The sequence below is a fragment of the Lytechinus pictus genome, chromosome 1, assembly GCF_037042905.1.
Source record: "Lytechinus pictus isolate F3 Inbred chromosome 1, Lp3.0, whole genome shotgun sequence".
NCBI classification, from domain to species: Eukaryota; Metazoa; Echinodermata; class Echinoidea; order Temnopleuroida; family Toxopneustidae; genus Lytechinus; species Lytechinus pictus.
The window spans coordinates 36,725,705-36,748,056 of record NC_087245.1 but is presented as its reverse complement, the minus strand read 5'-3'; the positions used below and the strand labels follow the sequence as shown (position 1 = coordinate 36,748,056).

Sequence of the window (22,352 nt, the reverse complement as noted above, 5' to 3'; positions counted from 1 at the left end):
AAAAGGGCGATGCAGTTAAAGGTAGGGAAATCCAGCGGAGAAGATGGGCTAATTTCACTGCCTTTTTAATTAATTGTCAATATTTCTATTAATGTAGGTTGTATGTTTTATTTTTATGTATTCATTTACGTGACATTATCAATATTTTTATAGGCCTATAAATATGATAAACCAACAGGTAAATGCAAATTATTTAAGAGAATTTCATCTCGAGAAGTCACAGGTAAATATGCCAAATTAATTAATAGCAGAATACCCATGTAATCACACTAATAGTTTATTGAGATGCAATTTGTCATTTACATTTTCGATTGTAATGAGGTTGGATTCTTTTATTAAAGAAAAAAGGCCGGAGACGGCATCCCTTTTTCACAGTGTTACAACGCACGAGCTATGTGTACATCCGGGTACTTCTGCAAATCTAGACCTATCGAGCAATGGCCGACCACGCTCCGCGCTATCACAGACGTTAAGTACGCGCGCCTATGGCGACTCCGCACTCTAGCGTAATTAGTATACATCTCTATGTGGCATATTTTGTTTTGGACACTTGATGACAATGGAAGACACTACAAGCTGAAGACTAGACACTTCAGTGAATTTGTGCACACTGATGTATTCGCTGAAGTGTCCTGTCTTTCCATTGTAGTGTCTTTGTTTGCAGCACACAACAGAAGGAGAGAAAGAAGGAAAAGAAGGAGGAGGAGGAAGAGGGTAAGAAAGAAAAATGGAAAATAAAGAAGGAGAAGAGGAGAAAAAGGAAGGAGGGAAGAGGAGGAAGAAGAAAATGAAGATGCAGAGACAGATTTAAAAAAAATAAGAAGAACCCACTATATACATGTATAATGGGAAAATATATGAATGCAAACGAAATCTATATATTAATACCTTTAAACATTGAGTTTTTCCCTCAACTTGTGCTCATGAATCCAGTTTCTGATGTAATAACCAGGGACGGAGTTGAGGCCAGCCACGAGGCCTCATTTTCACAGCCTTTCCTTGGCCTCAGTCTGAGTCATGTGGTCTGAGACTAGGAGGTTTTCCCCAGGCCTCATCTCGTGACTCTGACCTACACTCCGTCCAAGGTAATCACCCCGTGCTTAGAAATGTAATACATATAGATTCACTTGGTTTACTACCAGTTGGTCTACAATAAAAATGAATTATTCTTTACGGCTCTGGAACATTTCATACATATCATAAAGAACTTACCTTTGTGGTAATTTTGCCATTACGGTTACTTTGTCAATACCAGTCCAGGTAACAGTGCTATAGCCAATCTAAACTATCACGAATGCAGACTCTTATCTTTACTTTTGAACCAGACTTATCCCCTTTGTTGTCATTGATAATGTCTTTTTTACCATTCCCCCAACTTTCACCCAGCTCCTCATCCGTTTGTTTATGATACAATAAATCTTCCAAGACATCACGTTTTTTACCAAACTGCTGCACTCCGTCCGTCACTTACAGTCAGTTTATCAAGTTAACTGTACTCTTACTGCTACTTGAGGCCTGCAGTTCATGGAGGAATTTAGCACGGAAGACTTTAGCAGCTTATATCGATTTCTTTTATTCTACAGATTGATTCACAGAACATATATACCTGCTTATGAGAATGCCGATGTAGCATTAGAATCAAGAACATGGCTGCATCATCATCAGGAAGAGAACTGGAAGAGAGCAATCTCACTTTGTTTCCAAGGCCTCCAGGTGATGATCCTACCCAGACATCAAGGTTCTCGATTACTGGCTGGTTCCGCAAGGGAAAAGGTAAGGAAATTTGCTCCTGAAGGGGATGTGGCACCTGAACGTATTGGCCAATGTCCAATGGCAAGCTGTTCTGAAATTTAATCCTATTGATCAATAATAGTTCTAACTATCAAATGATTGAATTCTTGATGTCCAGAAGTAAATAACTTATGTCAAGGAAGCCATTTTGTGTTAACAGATCGCAGTTCATATATACATATGGTTCAGTCCTGGACGCAGGATCTTCTGTTCCTCTATGTCCAGCTACTGGCAATATACAGTGACGTCTGAAGAATTGACGCGGTCCGGGGGAGGAACCTTATAATCAGATTTAAATTCTGCATTGCGCCACCAAAAATCAATCCTCATTTCAAATTGTAATACATCCTTAGATTCTACTACAAGCTCAGGAAGACTATTTCATAAGTTGCAGATTCTCAATGTAAAAAAGTTCCTACTTGTATTCTTAATAGCTCTGATCTTGAAAAGCTTGTGCGCATGACCCTTTGTACTGGTGAGAGAATTCAGTTGCAGACATGGTATCAAGAATTAAATTCTTAATATTAAGAACATACTATTATTTACCAGTAGAGCCATATTTTCAATGTATTTTTTAATGTATATATTTGTTTAATTAATTTTGTCAAACATGTATCAGTCAGATATGGTTATTTACGTCTGGGATCGACAGTTAACATTACTATCCGAAAGACGTGACTCGTGCTGGAACCTCTGCACCAATGTGTAACTTCTAAGTATAGCTTGGATTACAAATGCATGCCACAATGCCCAGTTATTTATAGACATTTGTAATCAACAGAATTGTTAAATTGAATTGAATTTAAATCAAGAGAACATCAGAGTGATCTATAGAATGTCATTTGATTGCAGATTCCCAAGGTTCCAAGTCCAGTGACAAAAACCCTGGTAGCCGACCAAAGGATCTACCAATCAGGAAGTCCATACTAGAACATAAACAAGAAGAAGAAGATCTAGAGGCTGAGAGAGAAGTTCCAACAAACACTGAAAGGAGATCGTCTGATGGTAGATTGAAACCCGAAGGTCAATTAAGAGGTTAGAGTTTTGGACAAACTTTCAATTGTCAATATTTTCTTTAATTCTCGCTACCCCAAATAGGAACAAAAATCTCATAATGTGCGATACGAGATAATTTTCACTCCGTCGGGTCGTCATCACCACTTCCGGTTCAGAGTCATGCTCGCGCGAGGTTCGTGATACTGAGTTTTCCACCACGCTGGAATCGATGCCAATCAGCGTAACATGTACAAATTATAATACTTTTTATTTAATTAGGTCAGTTTTGTTTCCATTTGAATTATATTTTTATAAATGTTTTTATTTGGTTATAAAAAAGTAAAGACCAGCCTGACCTCACGATCGTATTCGACTAGACGCTAAATATATACAGCATTCATTCCGTTCAATTTTTCGTCGACCACAAAATGGATAAAAAAACAGTTTCGGAACTGAAAAAAATCTTAACTGACAGAGGAATACCGTGCAATGGAAAGCGTCGGGCAGAATTAATGACTTTAGCAGAAAAGGCCGTTAAACTGTATCGTGAAAGAGAGGGTTGTGATCACGAACTTTCCGAGCGAAAGAGACGTTGTGTTGTTGTGCGTGACAGCACTATTGTTCTGAATGGCAAAACAGTGCATTGGACTTCCGAACAGGAAGTTGTAATACCGAAAAGCTATCCCATAATGCAATGCGCGTTACAGGGATTTTCCCGGATCTCGGCGAAATCGCTATTTGGGGTAGCGAGAATTGTCCCTTTAGAACTATATGTGACTAGGCCCTTTTGGAGGCTTGCTACAATTGAACTTGATAAAGAACTGTTCTGACATTGTTATGATGAAAATCAACATCATATAAATTCAAAAATTTTCAGTTTGATGCTGTACATGTTTATAACCTAGGATAGTTAATTGATGGAGTTGGTTACATAATATATTTTATATCAATGTGATAAATATTGATAGGGCTATGGATATTTACTTCTATAATGTAACGATTCTGTTGTATTCACTTAATTGATCTAAGTTTAGGGAAAGTTTTGGGGATTTTTAATCATTTACATCTCGAATGCGTTGCAGAGCAAGACTATAGGTGACGGTGGCATCACCAGTGGCGCTGTCTAACCAAGATAAAGTTCTTGAAATGACATCATAACTTTAAAAGTATATGGATCAAGTTCATGAAACTTGGACATAGTATCACAGATTGTCTTGCACAGGTTTGAGGTCACATGATCAAGGTCATAGGTCATTTAGGGTCACTAAAGTTAGTATTTCATTATCATATGACTTGTTTTTTGTGAATAATTATTCGTCTTAGTTGTTTTCAAAGTCAGCACTGCAGCTTTATTGAATCACGTAATGCAGGCGAGACTGCCAGAGGTATTCCACTTGTTTAATCTTATATGTCACTGGAAGCTTTCGCACGGGGGGGGGGGGGTGATATCAAGATGATATAAAGTGATTAGGGCATGTTTTTCTTTTTCTCAGTTGAATAATAGGGGTAATATAGGGTTAAACATTTGGAAGGCTTCTTTCTTTTTTTGGTCACTATTCAGAAAATAATGAGGAGGCAGGTCTGGTCCTCCTCCCCCCCCCTCCATTGCACTGTTGTTGTCATGTATATGATGACATCCCTGCATTATAATTAGAAGTTTAATTTTTTTTTCAAACACAATTTCAGGTTTACTTCCTCGAAGCCTGTCTCCTTTGGTCGGTGGTGGGTCAAAGAAGGATCTGGACCAGTCTTTGTCCAAGTCCAGAGGATATGAGTCCAGTGTGTCAGCACCGGTTGTCAATTACACTCGGAGCTTGACCACTGTCCTTAAGCACCTTAGTAGTTTGATTGAGAGGAAAGGACAGGTAAGGAATAGTGTTATTCTAAGTTTAGTGTTGGTGTTGATTTATAAGGTAAAAGGTGTTTTTGGTGTAAGTGTTTGTGGTGTTCTATTAAATATACATACCAGACTTTGTGGTAACGATCTCATAATGAGTTTGAACAGAATCCAATGAAATTACGACCAAAGTGTTTGTGTATAAATGAAAATATGTGCCAAATAGCTCTGGAAGAAAATGTGTAATTTCTGAGAAATGAGCAAAATAAGCGTGGAATTCCATCAAATGTCAGTTATTTTTCGAAGCAATATTAATACACTGTTCCACATATTAGTGATCATCAGAATTATTGATTTCCAGCTAAGATTTCATGATTTTACAAAGATAAGTTTACATTAAAGGAGAATGAAACTCTTGGAGCAAGTTAGCTTTTGTGAAAGCAGAAAAATCAAAGAATAAGATCAACAAAACTTTGAGTAAAATAGGACTAGCAATAAAAGAGTTATGAGCATTTGAATGTCGAGATCACTAATGCTATGGAGATCCTCCCATTGGCAATGCGACCAAGATCTGTGATGTCACACACGTACAACTCTCCCATTCGGACACTGAAAATATACCCCAAAACATCTCTTTTTGCTCATTCTAATCATATGACAAACGATTCATCAATGATATAATGTTGTGAAACCTCTGTACTTGTCCTCTCATAAAGAAAACACCTAACCTTGTGATAGACTCTATAAAAGTAAGAATATAAGTGAAATAAGTACTAAAGTAATGAGGGAGTTGTACGTGTGTGATATCACAGATCTTGGTCGCATTGCCGATGGGAGGATCTACATGGCACTAGTGATCTCAATATTCAAATGCTCATAACTTTCTTATTATTCATTCAATCTTCCTCAAACTTTCAACAATATGTTTCTTTGATTTTTCTCTTTGATATGGATTCAGCTAGTTTCAAGGGTTTCATTCTCCTTTAATGTACCAGATCTAGATGTATGATAATATTTTGACAATTTAACCTTTATTTAAAAGACTTTCTAATGAAATAGTTGTTTGCTGCAACTACTGTCTTTTACCTTTTATATATTGGTATTATTGTTGGTATTTAATATGTGATGACATTAATGATGTACTTCTGCTGTTCTTCCTGATGTTTGTGTTCCAATGAATGATATTGGTGATGATGTTATAAATGGTGTTGGTGTTGATTGTTGTGTAGGCATTGGTGTTTTGGGATTTATCTCAAGAATCATGTGCTGAACTGAGCTCCAACACTAACTCTGAGCTTTGAAAATAACATCAATCACGTTATAGTTAGCACCACACCAAGTATCGACAATGAGACAATCCCATTAACAGTTGCATTTCTATTTGGGTGTTGTGTCTAGTGAATGGGCCCCCACACTATCCGCTGTCAACTTGCCTGCACCCAACACAGAACTTTGTTTGAAATTTTTTAACAATGGACGATGTTTCCCAAGTGATGATGATTCAGCAAGGGATAAATCAAATGCCCAAAAGTGCAATTTCATGGAGCCCTAATTAAAAGTCTAGTCCTAGTCCAAAATAAATTATATGAAAATATATTTTGCTTTCTACAGGATCCTACAACCTATTCAGACAGCAGTCTGCGACAGTATTGGATGCCAGACAGTCAGTGTAAAGAGTGCTATGACTGCGGGGAAAAGTTCACTACGTTTAGACGGCGCCACCATTGTCGGGTGTGCGGACAGATCTTCTGCAGCCGATGCTGCAATCAGGAAGTTTCGGGCAAATTCATAGGATTCATTGGTGAGTGGAACATGCTTTTCTCGTTGTCTTCTTGTTTTCCTTTCTTATTTGTCTTTTCTTCCTTCTCCCCTTTTTGTTCTCATCTTTCTCTTTCTTTTCTTTTTATCCCACCTCCTCCTGTGTAGTCCTATACATGCTTTCCTGTGTGATGTGCATGTGACTTTCAATAGTTTTTAATTGAATATCATGTTGGGGTTACCAAGGCCTTTCAGAAACTGCAGTTCTTATGAGGTACTTTGTAAACAACTTTTCATAATTACAAAAAGTTTAACATTTGATCCAAATCCTAGAAATTTGCGGATAAATTTTTACCACCACATTTTCCTCTGAATCCTGAATTCAGACTGGAGGCTTCCATCTTTGCCAGGGAAAATAACCCTTCAGACCTCTACAAGAAGATGCATAGCAGCAAAGGAATGGGTGTGGGGGCTTCTGTCATGGTTCAAGTCTGGTCGCTTCCTGGACCCCTCTCTCAGAGTACTTGTCGTCTCTATTCATCCATATTTGAATAAAAAGTTTTAAATATTTCACTCTTCAACTTTCACACTGACCTATCACAATCACTTTAAGATAGTTTCTACCTCCATTCAAAGTGGAGCATTGTGGCCCAGTGGATTAGTCTTCTGACTTTGAAACAGAGGGCCGTGGGTTCGAATCCCAGCCATGGCGTAATTTCCTTCAGCAAGATATTTATCCACATTGTGCTGCACTCAACCCAGGTGAGGTGAATGGGTACCCGGTAGGAAGAAATTCCTTGAAAGCTTGAGCGCCTATGCAGCCAAGCTAAAGTCGGGGTTATGATAATAGCAGGGCCCGCTGGGAGAACAGTTTTCAGAACTAAAGTGGCTTCCCTGGGTAAATATACCTATGTTATTATTACTATTATTATTCAAAATCGTGACTAGACTTGAACTTCATCTTTAAAAATGTTTTACTGTTTTTGTCTCACCTGCATAGCAGAGTGAGACTATAGGCGCCGCTTTTCCGACGGCGGCGGCGGCGGCGTCAACACCAAATCTTAACCTGAGGTTAAGTTTTTGAAATGACAGCATAACTTAGAAAGTATATGGACCTAGTTCATGAAACTTGGCCATAAGATTAATCAAGTATTACTGAACATCCTGCCTGAGTTTCATGTCACATGACCATGGTCAATGGTCATTTAGGGTCAATGAACTTAGACCATGTTGGGGGAATCAACATCAAAATCTTAACCTAAGGTTAAGTTTTTGAAATGTCATCATAACTTAGAAAATATATGGACCTAGTTCATGAAACTTATACATAAGGTTAATCAAGTATCACTGAACATCCTGCATGAGTTTCACGTCACATGACCAAGGTCAATGGTCATTTAGGGTCAATGAACTTTGGCCGAATTGGGGGTATCTGTAGATTTACCATCATAACTTTAAAAGTTTATGGATCTGATTCATGAAACTTAGACATAATAGTAATCAAGTATTACTGAACATCCTGTGCAAGTTTCAGGTCACATGATCAAGGTCAAAGGTCATTTAGGGTCAATGAACTTTGGTCAAATTGGGGTATTTGTTGAATTACCGCCATAACTTTGAAAGTGTGTTGGTCTAGTTCATAAAACTTGGACATAAGAGTAATGAAGTATCACTGAACATCCTTTGCGCATTTTAGGTCACATGACCAAGGTCAAAGGTCAATGAACTTTGGCCATAATGGGGGTATCTGTTGAATTACCATCATAACTTGGAAAGTTGATGGATCTTTCTCTTGAAACTTGGACATAAGAGTAATCAAGTATCACTGAACATCCTGTGCGAGTTTCAGGTCACATGATCAAGGTCAAAGGTCATGTAAGGTCAATGAACTTTGGCCACGTTGGGGGTATTTGTTGAATTACCATCATATCTCTATAAGTGTATGGGTCTAGTTCATAAAACGTGGAAATAAGAGTAATCAAGTATCACTGAACATCTTGTGCGAGTTATAGTAGTTTTCAAAATCAGCACTGCTGCTATATTGAATCGCGTGATGCAGGTGAGACGGCCAGAGGCATTCCACTTGTTTCTATTTACCTGCAATATCCTGGAAACCTTCGGGTCTGTACCTACTGTTGTAAATTCGTGCTCAGCTACACTCAGTCAGATTACACAGGTGACTGCAAGGCCAAACAAACCTACATGTAGTATGGATATGTTTTTGCTGTCTTAAAAGCAATATTGCTATATTCTCTATTTTTCTGCAATTTCCAGGAAACCTTCGGGTCTGTACCTATTGTTGTAAGGTTGTGCTCAGCTATGCTCAGTCGGCTTACACCGGTGACCTCAAAGCATTACAGGAGGACCTGATGACCGTTGCCGAGGCAAACACACCAAGTTCGGAGGATGCTGTGCTGACACCAAGAAAGAAGTTCTTAGGATTCATGGATGAAGATATGAGAAGAACAAGGTAAGTATCGGTCACAGGGACCTGTTTTCACAAAGACTTGCAAGTACATGTATTGCACATTTCCTATAATTAGTAACTTCCATAGAAACCTTGATCGTGATTGGCTGCTGAGCCCTGTTACCATGGTTGCTGCTATAATTGCAAAGTTACAATCGTATCTCTTAAAGAAACAGGCACCAGATCTTCTATCCTTCATGTTTCTTTGTCTGAATTGTCTGATTTTCGCTTAATTCTACGCAGTTCTAGCCCTAGAATATGAATTTGGCATTTTTAGGGTTTATTCTTTAAAGATGAAAATCATATCAGCTGCTATGATGAAACTTTCATTATATGAGAATCAATTGAAATAGAAAGTATGCTGAACTTCGAGCATCAAATGCACTCAGGTTTACAGTTCATAAAAATGATAAAAATAGACAGTATGCTGAACTTTGATCACCTGATATTTTCAAGTCTGCAGGGTACTGAAGTGCCATCCTGCTGAAATTCAAAATATTTGAATTACAAAGTGAAGCTTTTTATTTAAAGGAGAATGATATCCAAGTCCTTTTATTCATAATGTGTTATGCGCTATACGAGAACTGACTATTATTATTATTATTATTAATGAAACCCTTTGATGAAAGTTGAATACATGTAAAAGAGAAAAATCAAAAAGAAAAATATCAATAAAGTTAAGGAAGATTGAATGAATAAGAAGAAAGTTATGATCATTTGATTATTGAGATCACTAATGCTACGTTGATCCTCTCCTTGGCAATGCGACCAAGATCTGTGATATCACACATGTACAACTTCCCCATTACTCTAGTACACACTTTACTTAAATGTTCTCTTTTAGCAATTCTATTGCAAGATTCAGAGTTTTTTTGTGAGAGGACATGTAATTATAATTAGTAATTGTTATTATATATCTTGGATATTTGATGACATATTGAGAGCAGTTGACAACAAGAAAGCAGTCATCATCGTCCTCTTAAATGCTAACTTGTTCCACAGGTTTCATTCTCCTGTAAGCTGTTTCTTCTTTCAATTTGTATTGCCATTCAGCCATGCATTATGGTGATGATGTTTCTAATCGTGTTTATTTTTGTTTGTATGACATTCAGTCGAGCAATGAGTGTTGGGAGTGTGGACGCTCCATCATCCTCTAATCTCTTTGAAGTCTTTCCTGGACTTACCAATTCAACTGATTCACAAGTATCCATTGTTGAAAATCAAAAGCTTTTGGTAAGTATAAGTTAACATCAGTAACAGTTATAAACAGGGTTCCCACAGTCATGGAAAATCCTGGAAAAATTTGTGGTCATGGAAAGTCAGGGAAAGGTCTGGAAATTTGGAAAATTTGTGAAAAGTCTTGTAATTGCATTTACCTCTTGGCTACAATAGCTTTCCAGTTTGTCATGTCTCGCAACTCTCATACTCTGTGATCATACTCTGCTATTATAATTGGTGTTCATGATTTCCATTTTTCCCAGTTTTGTGATATCCCAAATTCTACATAACTCCCGGGACGTCACGGAAAGTCATGGAAAGCAGCAATTTTGTCATGGAAAAGTCATGGAATTCTGTTTTCAAATTTCTGTGGGAACCCTGTATAAATATGAATAGCATTTCAATAATTATTTTTTCCTCTTAACCTGAATAATTTTGTGAATTATTTGTCAGATCAACAATCAGGAATATTTTTTTTAATATCAAAGCTATAGATAACTTAAGTAGCTATCAAACTGAGTTCTTATGTATGATATCCAATCCAAAGGTCATTTGATTTAGCGCATTTTCCTTTCGGTTAGAAAGCACTGCGCACACACTACTCCATGTATGGGCTACTAAAACAATAATCAAACACCTCAGAATGGTCAGCTTAGTCCACGCAATTCATTGTCCTTTTTAGCAAAATAGATTGGATTTAATGGCTTTCTTGAATAATGATACAAATAAAAAAGGTTATTTTGTTCTTAAACTATATAGAAATTTTGTGACCTTGCACTTTTTTTTCCTTTGATTAGAATTCGGCACAACTTCGAGATCTCTGGGTCCTGATAAAGAATCCTAACAATGGAATAATGTTTCAGAATCATCGTTACCGTCTACGGACCTATCCTGATTGCATCATCGGTAGCGAGCTTGTTGATTGGCTCATTCAAAACGACAAAGCTGCCCAAAGGTAATCATAATAATAATAATAATATAGGGTATTCATATTGCGCACATATCCACCTTGTTAGGTGCTCAAGGCGCTCCTATATTACCCGGCTAAGCTAGGCGTTCAAAGCGCACACAGCTTTTTAAGGAATTCCTTCCTACCGGTACCGGTAAGACTAGATATCAAGGCATCTAGAATGAACATAATGAAAGAAATTGTAACCGTAATGATGAATCGTTCTAGAAAAGAGATCAAAGAGATTAATACACTTGATTGCACACGATGATCAATGTAATCAATTGTAAAATCAGCCCTACGATCAACCACCATGGTTTGTGATACAGGGCTTAAGGGTTATGTTTAATAAGGGGGAAAGGCTGTGATACATATATATGAGAAAGAGAGCTTTGGGGATGATCAAGAGAGCTCCAAATGGGGTTTCACACCTTTTAATTACATGATAAATTTGATATGTGGTATTCTGGAAGCCATGGTTCAGTTTAACCTTGGTTTACTTAGACCACACTTTTATGGAGTGCCAGTTGTCAAATCATTCACTTATTAAAAATTATTCTGATTCTGTTTCAAAAAGTTGTCAGATGGTATTTAAACTGAGTCGTGAAATACATAGAACAGGAAACTAAAGAAAGATGTTATGAATTGTAATAAAGTAATTGATTCATTATTATTGCCACGAATAGGGAAGAAATATAATAAATCAAGCACTCCATAGAAGTGTGGTTTAAAATTCTAGTTTAGACTAGGTTTAATTATCAGAATACCAGTTCTTTCCTTGTCTGATTTCCTTGAGAGATGATCACTTTAGATTTACTGACTGCTTAATGTTGTTTTCCATCAGAGTACAATCTATTGCTATTGGTAAAGTATTTGGGAGACTTAGGATGATGAGCAAGCATTCCTAGTGCGTAACTTTCACGCCAGTATGCTAAACTTGGCTGTCAGCTGTTATAGAGGCTGTTATATCCCAGCCATGGCGTAATTTCCTTCAGCAAGAAATTTATCCACATCGTGCTGCACTCAACCCAGGTGAGGTGAATGGGTACCCGGCAGGATTAATTCCTTGAATGCATGAGCGCTGAAAGGCAGCTCGAGCTAAAGCCGGGGTAATAGTAATAACAACAACGCACCTCGGAATAGAGTGTTTCTAGATAGATGGCACTATATAAATGCCTATTATTATAGAGATATAGCTTTATTTTTTCTAATTTTGCATGTTTTAAATGATATTAAATTCCACCAGAGTACAAGCTGTGGCCATTGGTAAAGCCTTGCTAGACGCTAAATGGATCAAGTGTGTCACGTCATCCTACCAGGAAGGTTTCGTTGATGGATACGCCCTCTATTGTCAAGGAGAGGTAATCATGGCTGCTCAAATGTTTCAAAATTACCTCAATGTGAATTCATCTTTCATACAAAAATTCATCTTTCATACAAAAATTCTGATTGGGTTCTCAACCATCGTACTTACTAGTGAGGAATTTTTCATTGCTTTTATTAAAGATGTAGTGTTTTTCAATGGAATAAAGATTTCATTTTTAACAAATATCCTTTGACTTTACCTCACGTTACTGTTAGGGTGTACTCTGCATCCCATATTTACATAATCATAAAAAGTGGGTGTCATTGTATCGGGAAAGAGACAGACTTTAACATTTTAGTTGATAAAATGAAATAAATGAGACTACAATTCCACCCATTCCAAAATATGCCAACATTACTTACCATTCTTATTAGATGAGTTGATAGATGATTAGAAATTGCCTGTAGGTACTACTGTAATGTTTAAAAGGCATTGTGCCATGAGCTGAAATCTGTGCCCGTCTTTTTTAACTCGTGCAGATGGGGCATAGTAATAATGAACCAAATTCACAATGGTGGTTTCAATTGTACCCTGGTACATAACCAAGGACTGTGTATATTTTGTGTACATAATCACGCTTATTTTACCGCGTTCACTGCGAAGAGTCCAATTATAAATGCGTGCCTTTAGCAAAGGGTGCTAAATTCATGCATGAATGAAGTGTAATAATACAAGAAATCTCCATAGTCGATGGCTTTGTACCTCTGTACAACGCCACCTTTTTTAAATTTAGGCTAATGAGTCCAAGGTATTTCACATTTCCCCTTTCTCCCTTTTCCCTTCAGTTAGCGGAGAGTCAGGACTTACTCGCCCCCCAGGGCAATGAGTCGGAGAATCCCGTGTTTGGAGAGTTCATGGAACCTGTATGGTTCAGAGATATTCATCAAGATGATGACATCAACTCAGAGGACGATCTGTTAGGTATGCCCAAACTTTAACCTCTATTTACCAAGTATTCTGTTTAATATCTGCTTGAGGGTTAATAATCCTGGGGCCCGTTGCGGAAAGAGTTGCAATCAATCGCAACTCTAAAAATCATGCGCAACTTGATTTTCAACCAATGCGATTGATTTTTTGGCTTGCGTTTAAACGCAACTCTTTCTGCAACGGGCCGCTGATGGAACATCTGCAAATTATCGAAAGCCAAACATAAACCCCAATCTTGAAACCTTATCCTACACTAGTCCTAATCCAAACTGTTGGAATGCTTGTGGAAGAAGAGTGGCTATAGACATAGCCAAAAACTGAAAATTAAGATGGACGGCTCATGTGAGAAAAAGAAACGATGATCAGCTCGGGGGAAGTTTTAGAAAAATTTAAGTCTGACTTTAAGTTACTGCTTAATTCCAATGCATACATGATGTTTAACATGAATGATTAATAATATTCATTGAATATATGATAGTATGCCTCTTCTGAGCTTGATATGACCATTGTGGTAGACTAATGACAATTAAGCCGATTATTATTAACGAAAATGCACAATTTTGACATTTAAATACATATTTATGTACAAAAATCATAAATGGGCATATTTTGCACCAATGGTAAATCCATCCAGGACGATAGCGCTGTCAGGGACCGGATAGGCGCCGGGCAAAATTTTGTTGGTACCGAAAATGGACTGGCGAGGGGCAACATCCCCGATGCCAACGTGACTGGAAAATGAAGTGTGATTTAAGACTAACCTTGAATAAGCCGTGTGAAACACTCCTTAGATTTAGAAAGAGTATGGGATTTGAAATTGAGCATTGTCAGAGAGTGAAAGTTCAGCAGTGAAGAGTGACTTGGTGGAGATATGTTCATTATAAACTGTCTTTTTGTGAAACCAGGTATTCTGGGGCCTACCCCTTCTGCATCGGTTCAAGGTAATGATGTCTGATAGTGCATATTACAACATAAATTGCTTTATTTTTTATAAGATCATAACATACAGCCCCATCAATTTCATGACTGGTAATAACGACCTAAGCTTTGCTATGCTTTATAAAGGCTTGTTCAGCCAAAGTGCAACAAACTGTCATAAACTAATGTAAATGAAGTCTGTGACACATAGAGGTATATGTTTTTAAAGGTTCGAATTCCAATATCAATAGGCCTTTTCATATGCCATTGATTAAGTATATGATGTATCTTGTGTCTTTTTTTTTGGTTGCAGCAGGCCAGCCTGAACAAGCCTTTATATAATCGCTAGAGGGTATTCATTTGTCTCGCAATCTACTATGGTCAACAAGGAAATTCGTGATCACTCTCGCAAAAAGTGTTCACTGGCTTTCTAGGAAATTTGTGATCACTCTCGCAAAAAGTGTTCACTAGCTTACAAGTTCACGAGCTTTCGAGTGCCGCTGCAACTCTTTATCAAGTGAACACTCTTTGCGAGAGTGATCACGAATTTCCTAGAAAGCCAGTGAACACTTTTTGCGAGAGTGATCACGAATTTCCTTGTTGACCATAGTAGATTGCGAGACAAATGAATACCCTCTAGCGATTATTTCAATCCGCAATAATGACCCTATTTAGTATTATTAAGCCTTTATATATAAGCAGCTTGTGCTTTATGTATATATTCATATTTCATTTAACTGGTAAAATGCTTGTGAATGATGTCCATGGGTGATATTCACTTGGTCCACAAACAGTTGACCTATTTCTGAGGTTTTCTTGGGCTAAACCCATTTGGTCTACAATAAATTTTGGCTAATTTCTGTTTGGTCTACACTCCAACTGGTCTGATATCCACACACAGTCCAACCTCTCTTATCCGGCCTCCCATTATCCGGATCTTTATATTATATTTTTGTCAATATAGTACGTGGGGAAATGAGATCTCAATCTATAATCAAAATTCCTACGCAAACTCACTTTAATTACATACATTTTCCAATATAGTCTACCTACAACCTTATTATTTTTTATGAAAATATCTTTCTTAAATCCCCAAAAGAACTTTGACAGGATTATTTTCCAGTAAACCAGGGCACAGCGCAACCATTTTATCATGTTTTCCTTTTATTTTCGAGAAAAAATTAACACGTCTTGCTCAGGCCTTGTTGTCTATACAGACAGCGCCATCTATCATGATTGAGCGTACTGTCAGTAAAACAATAGCTGACTTTGATGATCCAAGTTTTCAAATTTAGTTTCATCGAGTCATTCTCTTTCTTTCGTGGTATGCTTGATGTATTCATCAATCATTTCAGCAGGTATTTGGCAACCAATCAATTTCATTTCCGTAAACGCCTATAATTTGCACTAACAGCAGTGAAATACTGTCTGTGTATGCCCACTACAATAGATTACATGTAGCTACCATTTGGAGGCAGCTGCGTGTATTTGATATTGGGTCTCCCAGATCCGGATAAATCCGTTATCCGGATTGGTGCTGGTCCCAATGTGTCCGGATAAGAGAGATCAGGGGCCCGTTTCATGGCAACTGCCATGGTGACCTTGATTCTGATTGGCTGCTGAGCCCTGTTACCGTCGTAGTTGCCATTATGGCAAAGTTACAACAGTTGCAAGTCCTTTATGAAACGGGCCCCAGACTAGTCAAATTTGTGTCTATTACTAATTTTGCACTTTGTCAAGTGGAAATTTGATTCATAAACAGTTCATCCAATTGCATGTACATAAAGTGGTGATAGACCAAGATGATAAGAGAGGAAAATGCTAAAGCCTAACTGGAAATTAGGCAATAAGAGTATGTAGGCTATATGGCAGTTAGACCAAGTGGTTAGTAGACGGTCAGGTTGTAGACGAACAAGGATTAGACCATATGAGAAAGAAAGGCAAGTGTACCAAACGGGTGTAGACCAGGGGCCTGTCTTTCAAAAAGTTGCAATTGATCCGATCAATCGTAAATATGGAAAGCCAGCAACGTCAACATTTAAAAATACATGTTTGTTCAAAATATTTTATAGAAATGACGTATGTTCACACATTCACTGTTTTTTCTTTAAAATTCAATATGTTTCTCTTTGTTTTCAAAAGAAATTGAGCAAATTTCCTGAAAAAAAACTTATGACATTGATGGATTTCCATATACTTGAGATTGATATGATCAATCGTAACTGTAATTCTATGGAAATCCATCAGTGTCATAATTCTTTCTACAGGAGATTTGCACAAATGTCCTTTGCAAACAAAGAGAAGCACACTGAATTTTCAAGATAACAATGAATGCACGAATATATATACATCATAGTTAGAAAATATTTTGAACAAACATGCGTAATAGATGTTGACATTGCTGGCTGTCCATAGTTGCGATTGATTGGATCAATCGTAACTCTTTGTAAGACAGTGCCCAGATGGTAATTGACCTGATATCATGCCTCCATCCATCTCACACCCCAGACCGCAAATCAATGAATGAAGCAGTCGTCGTCAGCCTTCCCGATTCGTCGCCTTCGATAGACCTTCCAACGGAGGAGCAGGACGGGAGCGTTCAGTCTCGCCAAAAATACAATTCTTCCCCCATACCGACCTTCAAATTGGAGTTAGATACAGGTCCTAATGCTGTCTTGTTTTTCTTTGTGGCATGTTTGTGGTTTAACAAAACTTCTTTGTGCTGGGCACTTTTGAGACTGAAAAAATAAATAATTTTTCTTTGTTTCTTGATTCTGTTCCTATTGCCTTTGCTTGGTTCTATTTCTGTTTTCTGTCATGGTCTAATAGTGTTCTTTGAACTCTATCCCTTTTGTAAACTCGGGCCAAGTTTCTTGAAATATGTTATCAATGGCAAGTAACAAGCTACTGAAATGGTTCAATGTAATTGGCTGACAGTAGTGAATTTTTCATAAAAATGCAGCTTGGATTCTGACAGACAAGTTTTATGAAACAGGTCGAAGAATTAATTATTGAAAAGAAAAAAAAACAAATCACTGCTTCGTGTGTTGCCATCATTGGAGGAAAATTTGGCAGCTGTTACTGTCATCAATGATCAGAAACGTATTTCAATTCATGTATTGTCTAGTTTCTATTGTAATTTTCAATTTTTCTGTATTAAGATCATTTGCAGACCCATAGAATGCATTTGTGTAGCAGTGTTAATTTGCATGTTCAAGTAGAGCATGAATGTGCATTATGTTATGTTGTCTTGTTTTTCCTTGTTCACTTATCTTTACATTAGTCTCTGTCTTTTCTAGATCGGGGATGTGAATTTTGACCGAGCATGATTTCTATCTAATTGTTTTCTCTGCTCTTGTATTTGCAATGGCCTTGTTCTTCTCATTGTCTTATATGCACTCTACCCCACCCACATCTCTTTTGATGTTAGCATCATTTGTTCATCAAATCCTCTTTCATGCATTTCTCTCTTTAGATATGGATAGCAGTTTTTCAGAGATTAATCTTTTATAAAAAATGATATATACCATCTATTATGCTTTTTTACCAATTCTTCTTTTCTTCATAGATCCAGCATGTCGTGTGGTAGTGCACTAACCATTTTGTAGAATTTATTAGCTGTATTCTGAATGGTTTTAAACAAGTGTTGCATAAATCTGTTCTTAAAGTTGTGAATTAATTTATAATTAGCTTGAGTATGGCAGGCTAAAAAGTAGTTTGTCATTTTTAATAGCATTAGCTATAGGTGAACAGCATCAGTCACTGAGATCTTAATGATTACAAAGATGCACAGTGTGGTTTTGCAAAATTAAGATTTCCTTTTGATTAATACTGACTCAAAATTTATTCTGAATTTTTTTGGGCATCTCACATTTTTGCCTCTCATATCCCTTTCATTCATAAACTTGTGCATATCTTTTCATGGGCATATGAAACACCTGCCTGACATTTCATTTTTAGCAGGGTCTCCAGTGTAGTTTTACAAAGATCTTCTTGAGCCTAGTTTGATTTGAATATATAGAGAAAAATCAAACAAGCAAAGTGTGAAAATTTCATCTAAAGTGGATATAAATTAAGAACGTAGCAGTTTTGTTTATTTTGGCAAAACAGTTGTATGCACATCCTGGTCAGTATGAAAATATGGGAGCCAATGATATCACATACTCATTGTATTTTTCATGTTTTATTGTATGAAATATTTCAAATTTTATATTTTTGATGAAGAAGAGGATCTCCATAAAATTTCAATAACTTATGACAAAAGATGATATTTACAGTAATTATGAAGACTCATACAAGGTTTAACATTTTTGAAGGGAGAAAATAAAAAAGAATTGTTCATATTACAGAAGGAAAAGCTAGTGTGTGATAATATAATTTCCCTTATTTGCATACCTGCCCATGATGTGAACATCACTGCCTTCTGAAAATAGGATTTACTTTAAAATGTCTAAACTTCCTAATTTTACATCTGGTTTTGATGAAATTGTCAAGACTTTAGCTTGTTTTTTGAGGAATGGACTTGACCTTTAAAGGACAAGTCCACCTCAACAAAAAGTTGATTTCAATAAAAAGAGAAAAATCCAACAAGCATAACACTGAAAATTTCATCAAAATCAGATGTATAATAAAAAAGTTATGACATTTTAAAGTTTCGCTTAATTTCACAAAACAGTTATATTTACATCCTGTTCAGTATGCAAATGAGGAGACTGATGACGTACGTCATCCACTCACTATTTCTTTTGTATTTCATTATGTGAAATATGAAATATTCTAATTTTATCCTCATTGTTAAGTGAAACAAAGATTAATTCCTCCCTGAACATGTGGAATTAGCATTGTTTAATACTACATGGTTCAATCAAGTTGGTCCTTATTGTCAAATATGTAAAAAATGAAATATTGTATGATTCAAGCAATAAATAACAAAAGATATAGTGAGTGAGGGACATTATCGACTTTCTCATTTGCATGTCACTGAGTTGTACATATATAACTGTTATGTGAAAATTAAGCAAAACTTTAAAATGTCATAAGTTTCTTATTCTACATCCGATTTTTTATGAAACTTTCAGCGTTATGCTTGTTTGATTTTTCTCTATTTTTTCATTTCGATGTTTTTCTGGGGTGGACTTGACCTTTGAATTATTTCCTCGCAAGAATTTACCCTCTTATAAGCCTCAAATTATTCAATTCATTGTTTACACCTTTTTCATAACAAATATAAATAATCAATAATAAAAAAAATGCTAATGAGCCACACCTCTCTTTCAGAAGGTTGTTGTATACAAAAAGTGAAATTCTTGATCAATTATTCTGGGCAACTTGAAATTGACCTTAAAAGATTCAAACTTTACTTGGTCCATGGCCCCTTTGTTTCGTATTAGGTATCAAAATAAAGAAAGAAAACTGAACTTTTACATGATTCAAAATAAGATGTCATAATTCAGTTGTCATTATAGACCATTTAGCTCTGCTGGACCAAACCCCTGAGAATCCTAACTTTCTTAATTTCTAGGATGTAGTGTGACATAGTAGTATACATGTCAGCAGATGTCTACTAAAAAGAATATGTTATTATGGCAATTATAGACTTTTACAGAAATGTGTATTGGTATTAAGTTCTCATTTTTTATCATGAACAGGTACTCATGATGGTGGACAGAAGGAAGGTTTGGCCAATGGTCATTGGGAAGTGACCAATCAAGAGATGTCCGTTCCTCACACCACAGATTCCCTTACAGGTAAGTGTTTTATACAAAATATACGTGTACTTGTACTGTGGATGTGTTTTTCAGTAAATTGAAGTATTGTGTCAAAGTGGCTGTTGACTATGTGGTGTTGTCGATGTTGATGATGGTGATGATGATGATGATGATGATGGTGATGATGATGATGATGATGATGAACACAAGATAACGATGATGATGATTATTTTGATGATTAGGATGTTAGTGATGATGATGATGATGATGAGGGTGATGATGATTATGATGACGAGGGTGGTGATGATGAACTCAAGATAATGATGATGAAGATTTTGATGATTAGGATGTTAGTGATGATGATGACGAGGGTGATGAAAAGAATGATGAAGATTATGATGCTGCTGATGATAATTATTATTGGGATGATGATGATGGTTTTTAAAATAATGGAGATGAGGATGATGATGGTGATAATTATGGTGAAAGTTTTAGCATTCTTGACATAATATCTGTTTTCATCATTACAGCAGCAAACACACAGATAATATTATTGTAATTAAGTAGGAAACATACTATCCTTTTGTTATTGCAATGGATCATTTCAATCCTGAAATATACTGTTTCATATTTCATGAAAAATACATCAACCTAAAATTCATTCAGACGGGTAAACTGATATTTGCTTTTTAAAAGCATGTAGAGGCGATTTGCTTAGCTGCAGTAATTCAATTTACATGACTGTATTTCCTTGTTAGAGCCACCCATCCAAATGTTTACCTAAAGGTCATATTAGGATGGCTAGGTAGTGGGAAAGCACCTTGTGATTAAGCCTCTAGAAGCAATTCCCATTTGATTGAATGTCCCTATCATTGAAGTTAATAGATAACTCAGTTTAACAAGGGGCGACACTAATGACGAGATGTCAGGGTTTATAATGACAGCGTAAGATCCCATTCTCATCAGCTTTCTTGAACTGGTTTCCCTTAAACCAGTTTAGAAATCTAGTTTAGAAGATCGCTTCCTTGCATTCTCATCACCATCTCCGAAACTGGTTTCTAGAACCACTTTGTGTGAATTGGTCTTGTTGCAATGGGAACAGTCTCAGTTGGGTTATTCAGTACATGTATATGTTTTGTGTGAAATTTCAAACTGCAGCATAGGCATCCTACATATACCGTAGTGTGTACTGCACCCAACATGCACACAAAGTTTGTATGAATGTGTCCTTATCTACGCGTCAACTAGTTTAAACGTCAAATCCCCCTCAAATGTAGATTCTAATCAAAAGAGAAAAATCAGACAAGCATAATGCTAAAAGTTTTATCAAAATTGGATGCAAATTAAGAAAGTTATGACATTTTAAAGTTTCGCTTAATTTTCACAAAAAAGTTATGTGTACAATTTAGTCACATGCAAATGACAGACTCGATGATGTCCCTCACTCACTATTTCTTTTGTTTTTTATTGTTTGCATTAGACATTATTTCAATTTTTTCAGATTTGACAACAAGGACCAACTTGACTGAACCATAAAATGTTAAACAATGGTAATTCCACATGTTTAGGGAGAAATAAAACTTTGTTTCACATGAAAATGTGGTGAAAATGAAAATTTTTCATATTTCATATGATATTATACAAAAGAAATAGTGAGTGAGTGATCTCATCAGTTCCCTCATTTGCATACCGACCAGGATGTGAATATAACTGTTTTGTGAAATTAAGCGAAACTTTAAAATGTCATATCTTTCTTATTTCACATCCGATTTGATGAAGTTTTCAGTGTTATGCTTGTTCGATTTTTTTTCTTTTTATTCAAATCAACTTTTTGTTGGGGGTGGACTTGGCCTTTAACAAGGCCAAAGCAGTCTTGAAAACCACATTGCGACATTTGTAAGACTCCTTAAGATTGCACCCAAGACCACATCAAGCGTTCCCATTGCACGTTTAACTGGTTTCCACTAAACTAGTAGACCTCCCATCCAAAGCTTATTTTATTATATTTTATTTCCTGTTCTCTTTCTCCCCCTCTAAATCTTTCTATCGATCTATCTTCTTTCCCTTGTTCTTTATATTTTTATCTCTCACTCTCTTTCTCTCTCTGCCCCCTCTCTCTCTATCTTCTTTGTATGATTTGATTCTTCCCCTCCTGTCCGTCTATTCTGCCTATCCCTTTCTCTTACAGTCATTGTCTTCACCACTTCACAATTCTACATGAATTTTACTACTTAGTAAAAAAAGATTTAAAGATAATTTAACTGACAACTATTTTATTTAACTATGTCATGTGGGGGCCTCCTGTCCCCACCCAATCTAACATAAAAAACAAAAGAAATCACATATAGACCTTTAAGTTTTTTTCACTTTTTTATTTATCTGTTATTTTGTCCATTAATTTCTTAGTCAAGAAGAAT

General features: G+C 36.4%; 1 protein-coding gene across 1 annotated transcript; it reads left to right on the top strand.

The window, feature by feature from the left end:
* Positions 1-1,587: 1,587 nt before the first annotated feature.
* LOC129266583 (1-phosphatidylinositol 3-phosphate 5-kinase-like) lies at positions 1,588-22,258 on the top strand. The gene is made up of 11 exons (XM_064101764.1): positions 1,588-1,773; positions 2,644-2,826; positions 4,474-4,652; positions 6,236-6,425; positions 8,657-8,852; positions 9,962-10,082; positions 10,865-11,022; positions 12,263-12,377; positions 13,168-13,303; positions 16,736-16,888; positions 19,876-22,258. The coding sequence occupies exons 1-11, from the start codon at positions 1,647-1,649 to the stop codon at positions 20,034-20,036; spliced, it is 1,719 nt and encodes a 572-aa protein (XP_063957834.1). The 5' UTR covers positions 1,588-1,646; the 3' UTR covers positions 20,037-22,258.
* The last annotated feature ends 94 nt before the right edge of the window (positions 22,259-22,352 follow it).

Bases quoted from the DNA above. Each gene is read 5' to 3' on its own strand.
- LOC129266583 (XM_064101764.1), top strand. From the start codon at position 1,647: ATGGCTGCATCATCATCAGGAAGAGAACTGGAAGAGAGCAATCTCACT. The intron at 1,774-2,643 runs GTAAGGAAATTT...ATTTGATTGCAG, and splicing joins CTGGTTCCGCAAGGGAAAAG to ATTCCCAAGGTTCCAAGTCC. The intron at 2,827-4,473 runs GTTAGAGTTTTG...ACACAATTTCAG, and splicing joins ACCCGAAGGTCAATTAAGAG to GTTTACTTCCTCGAAGCCTG.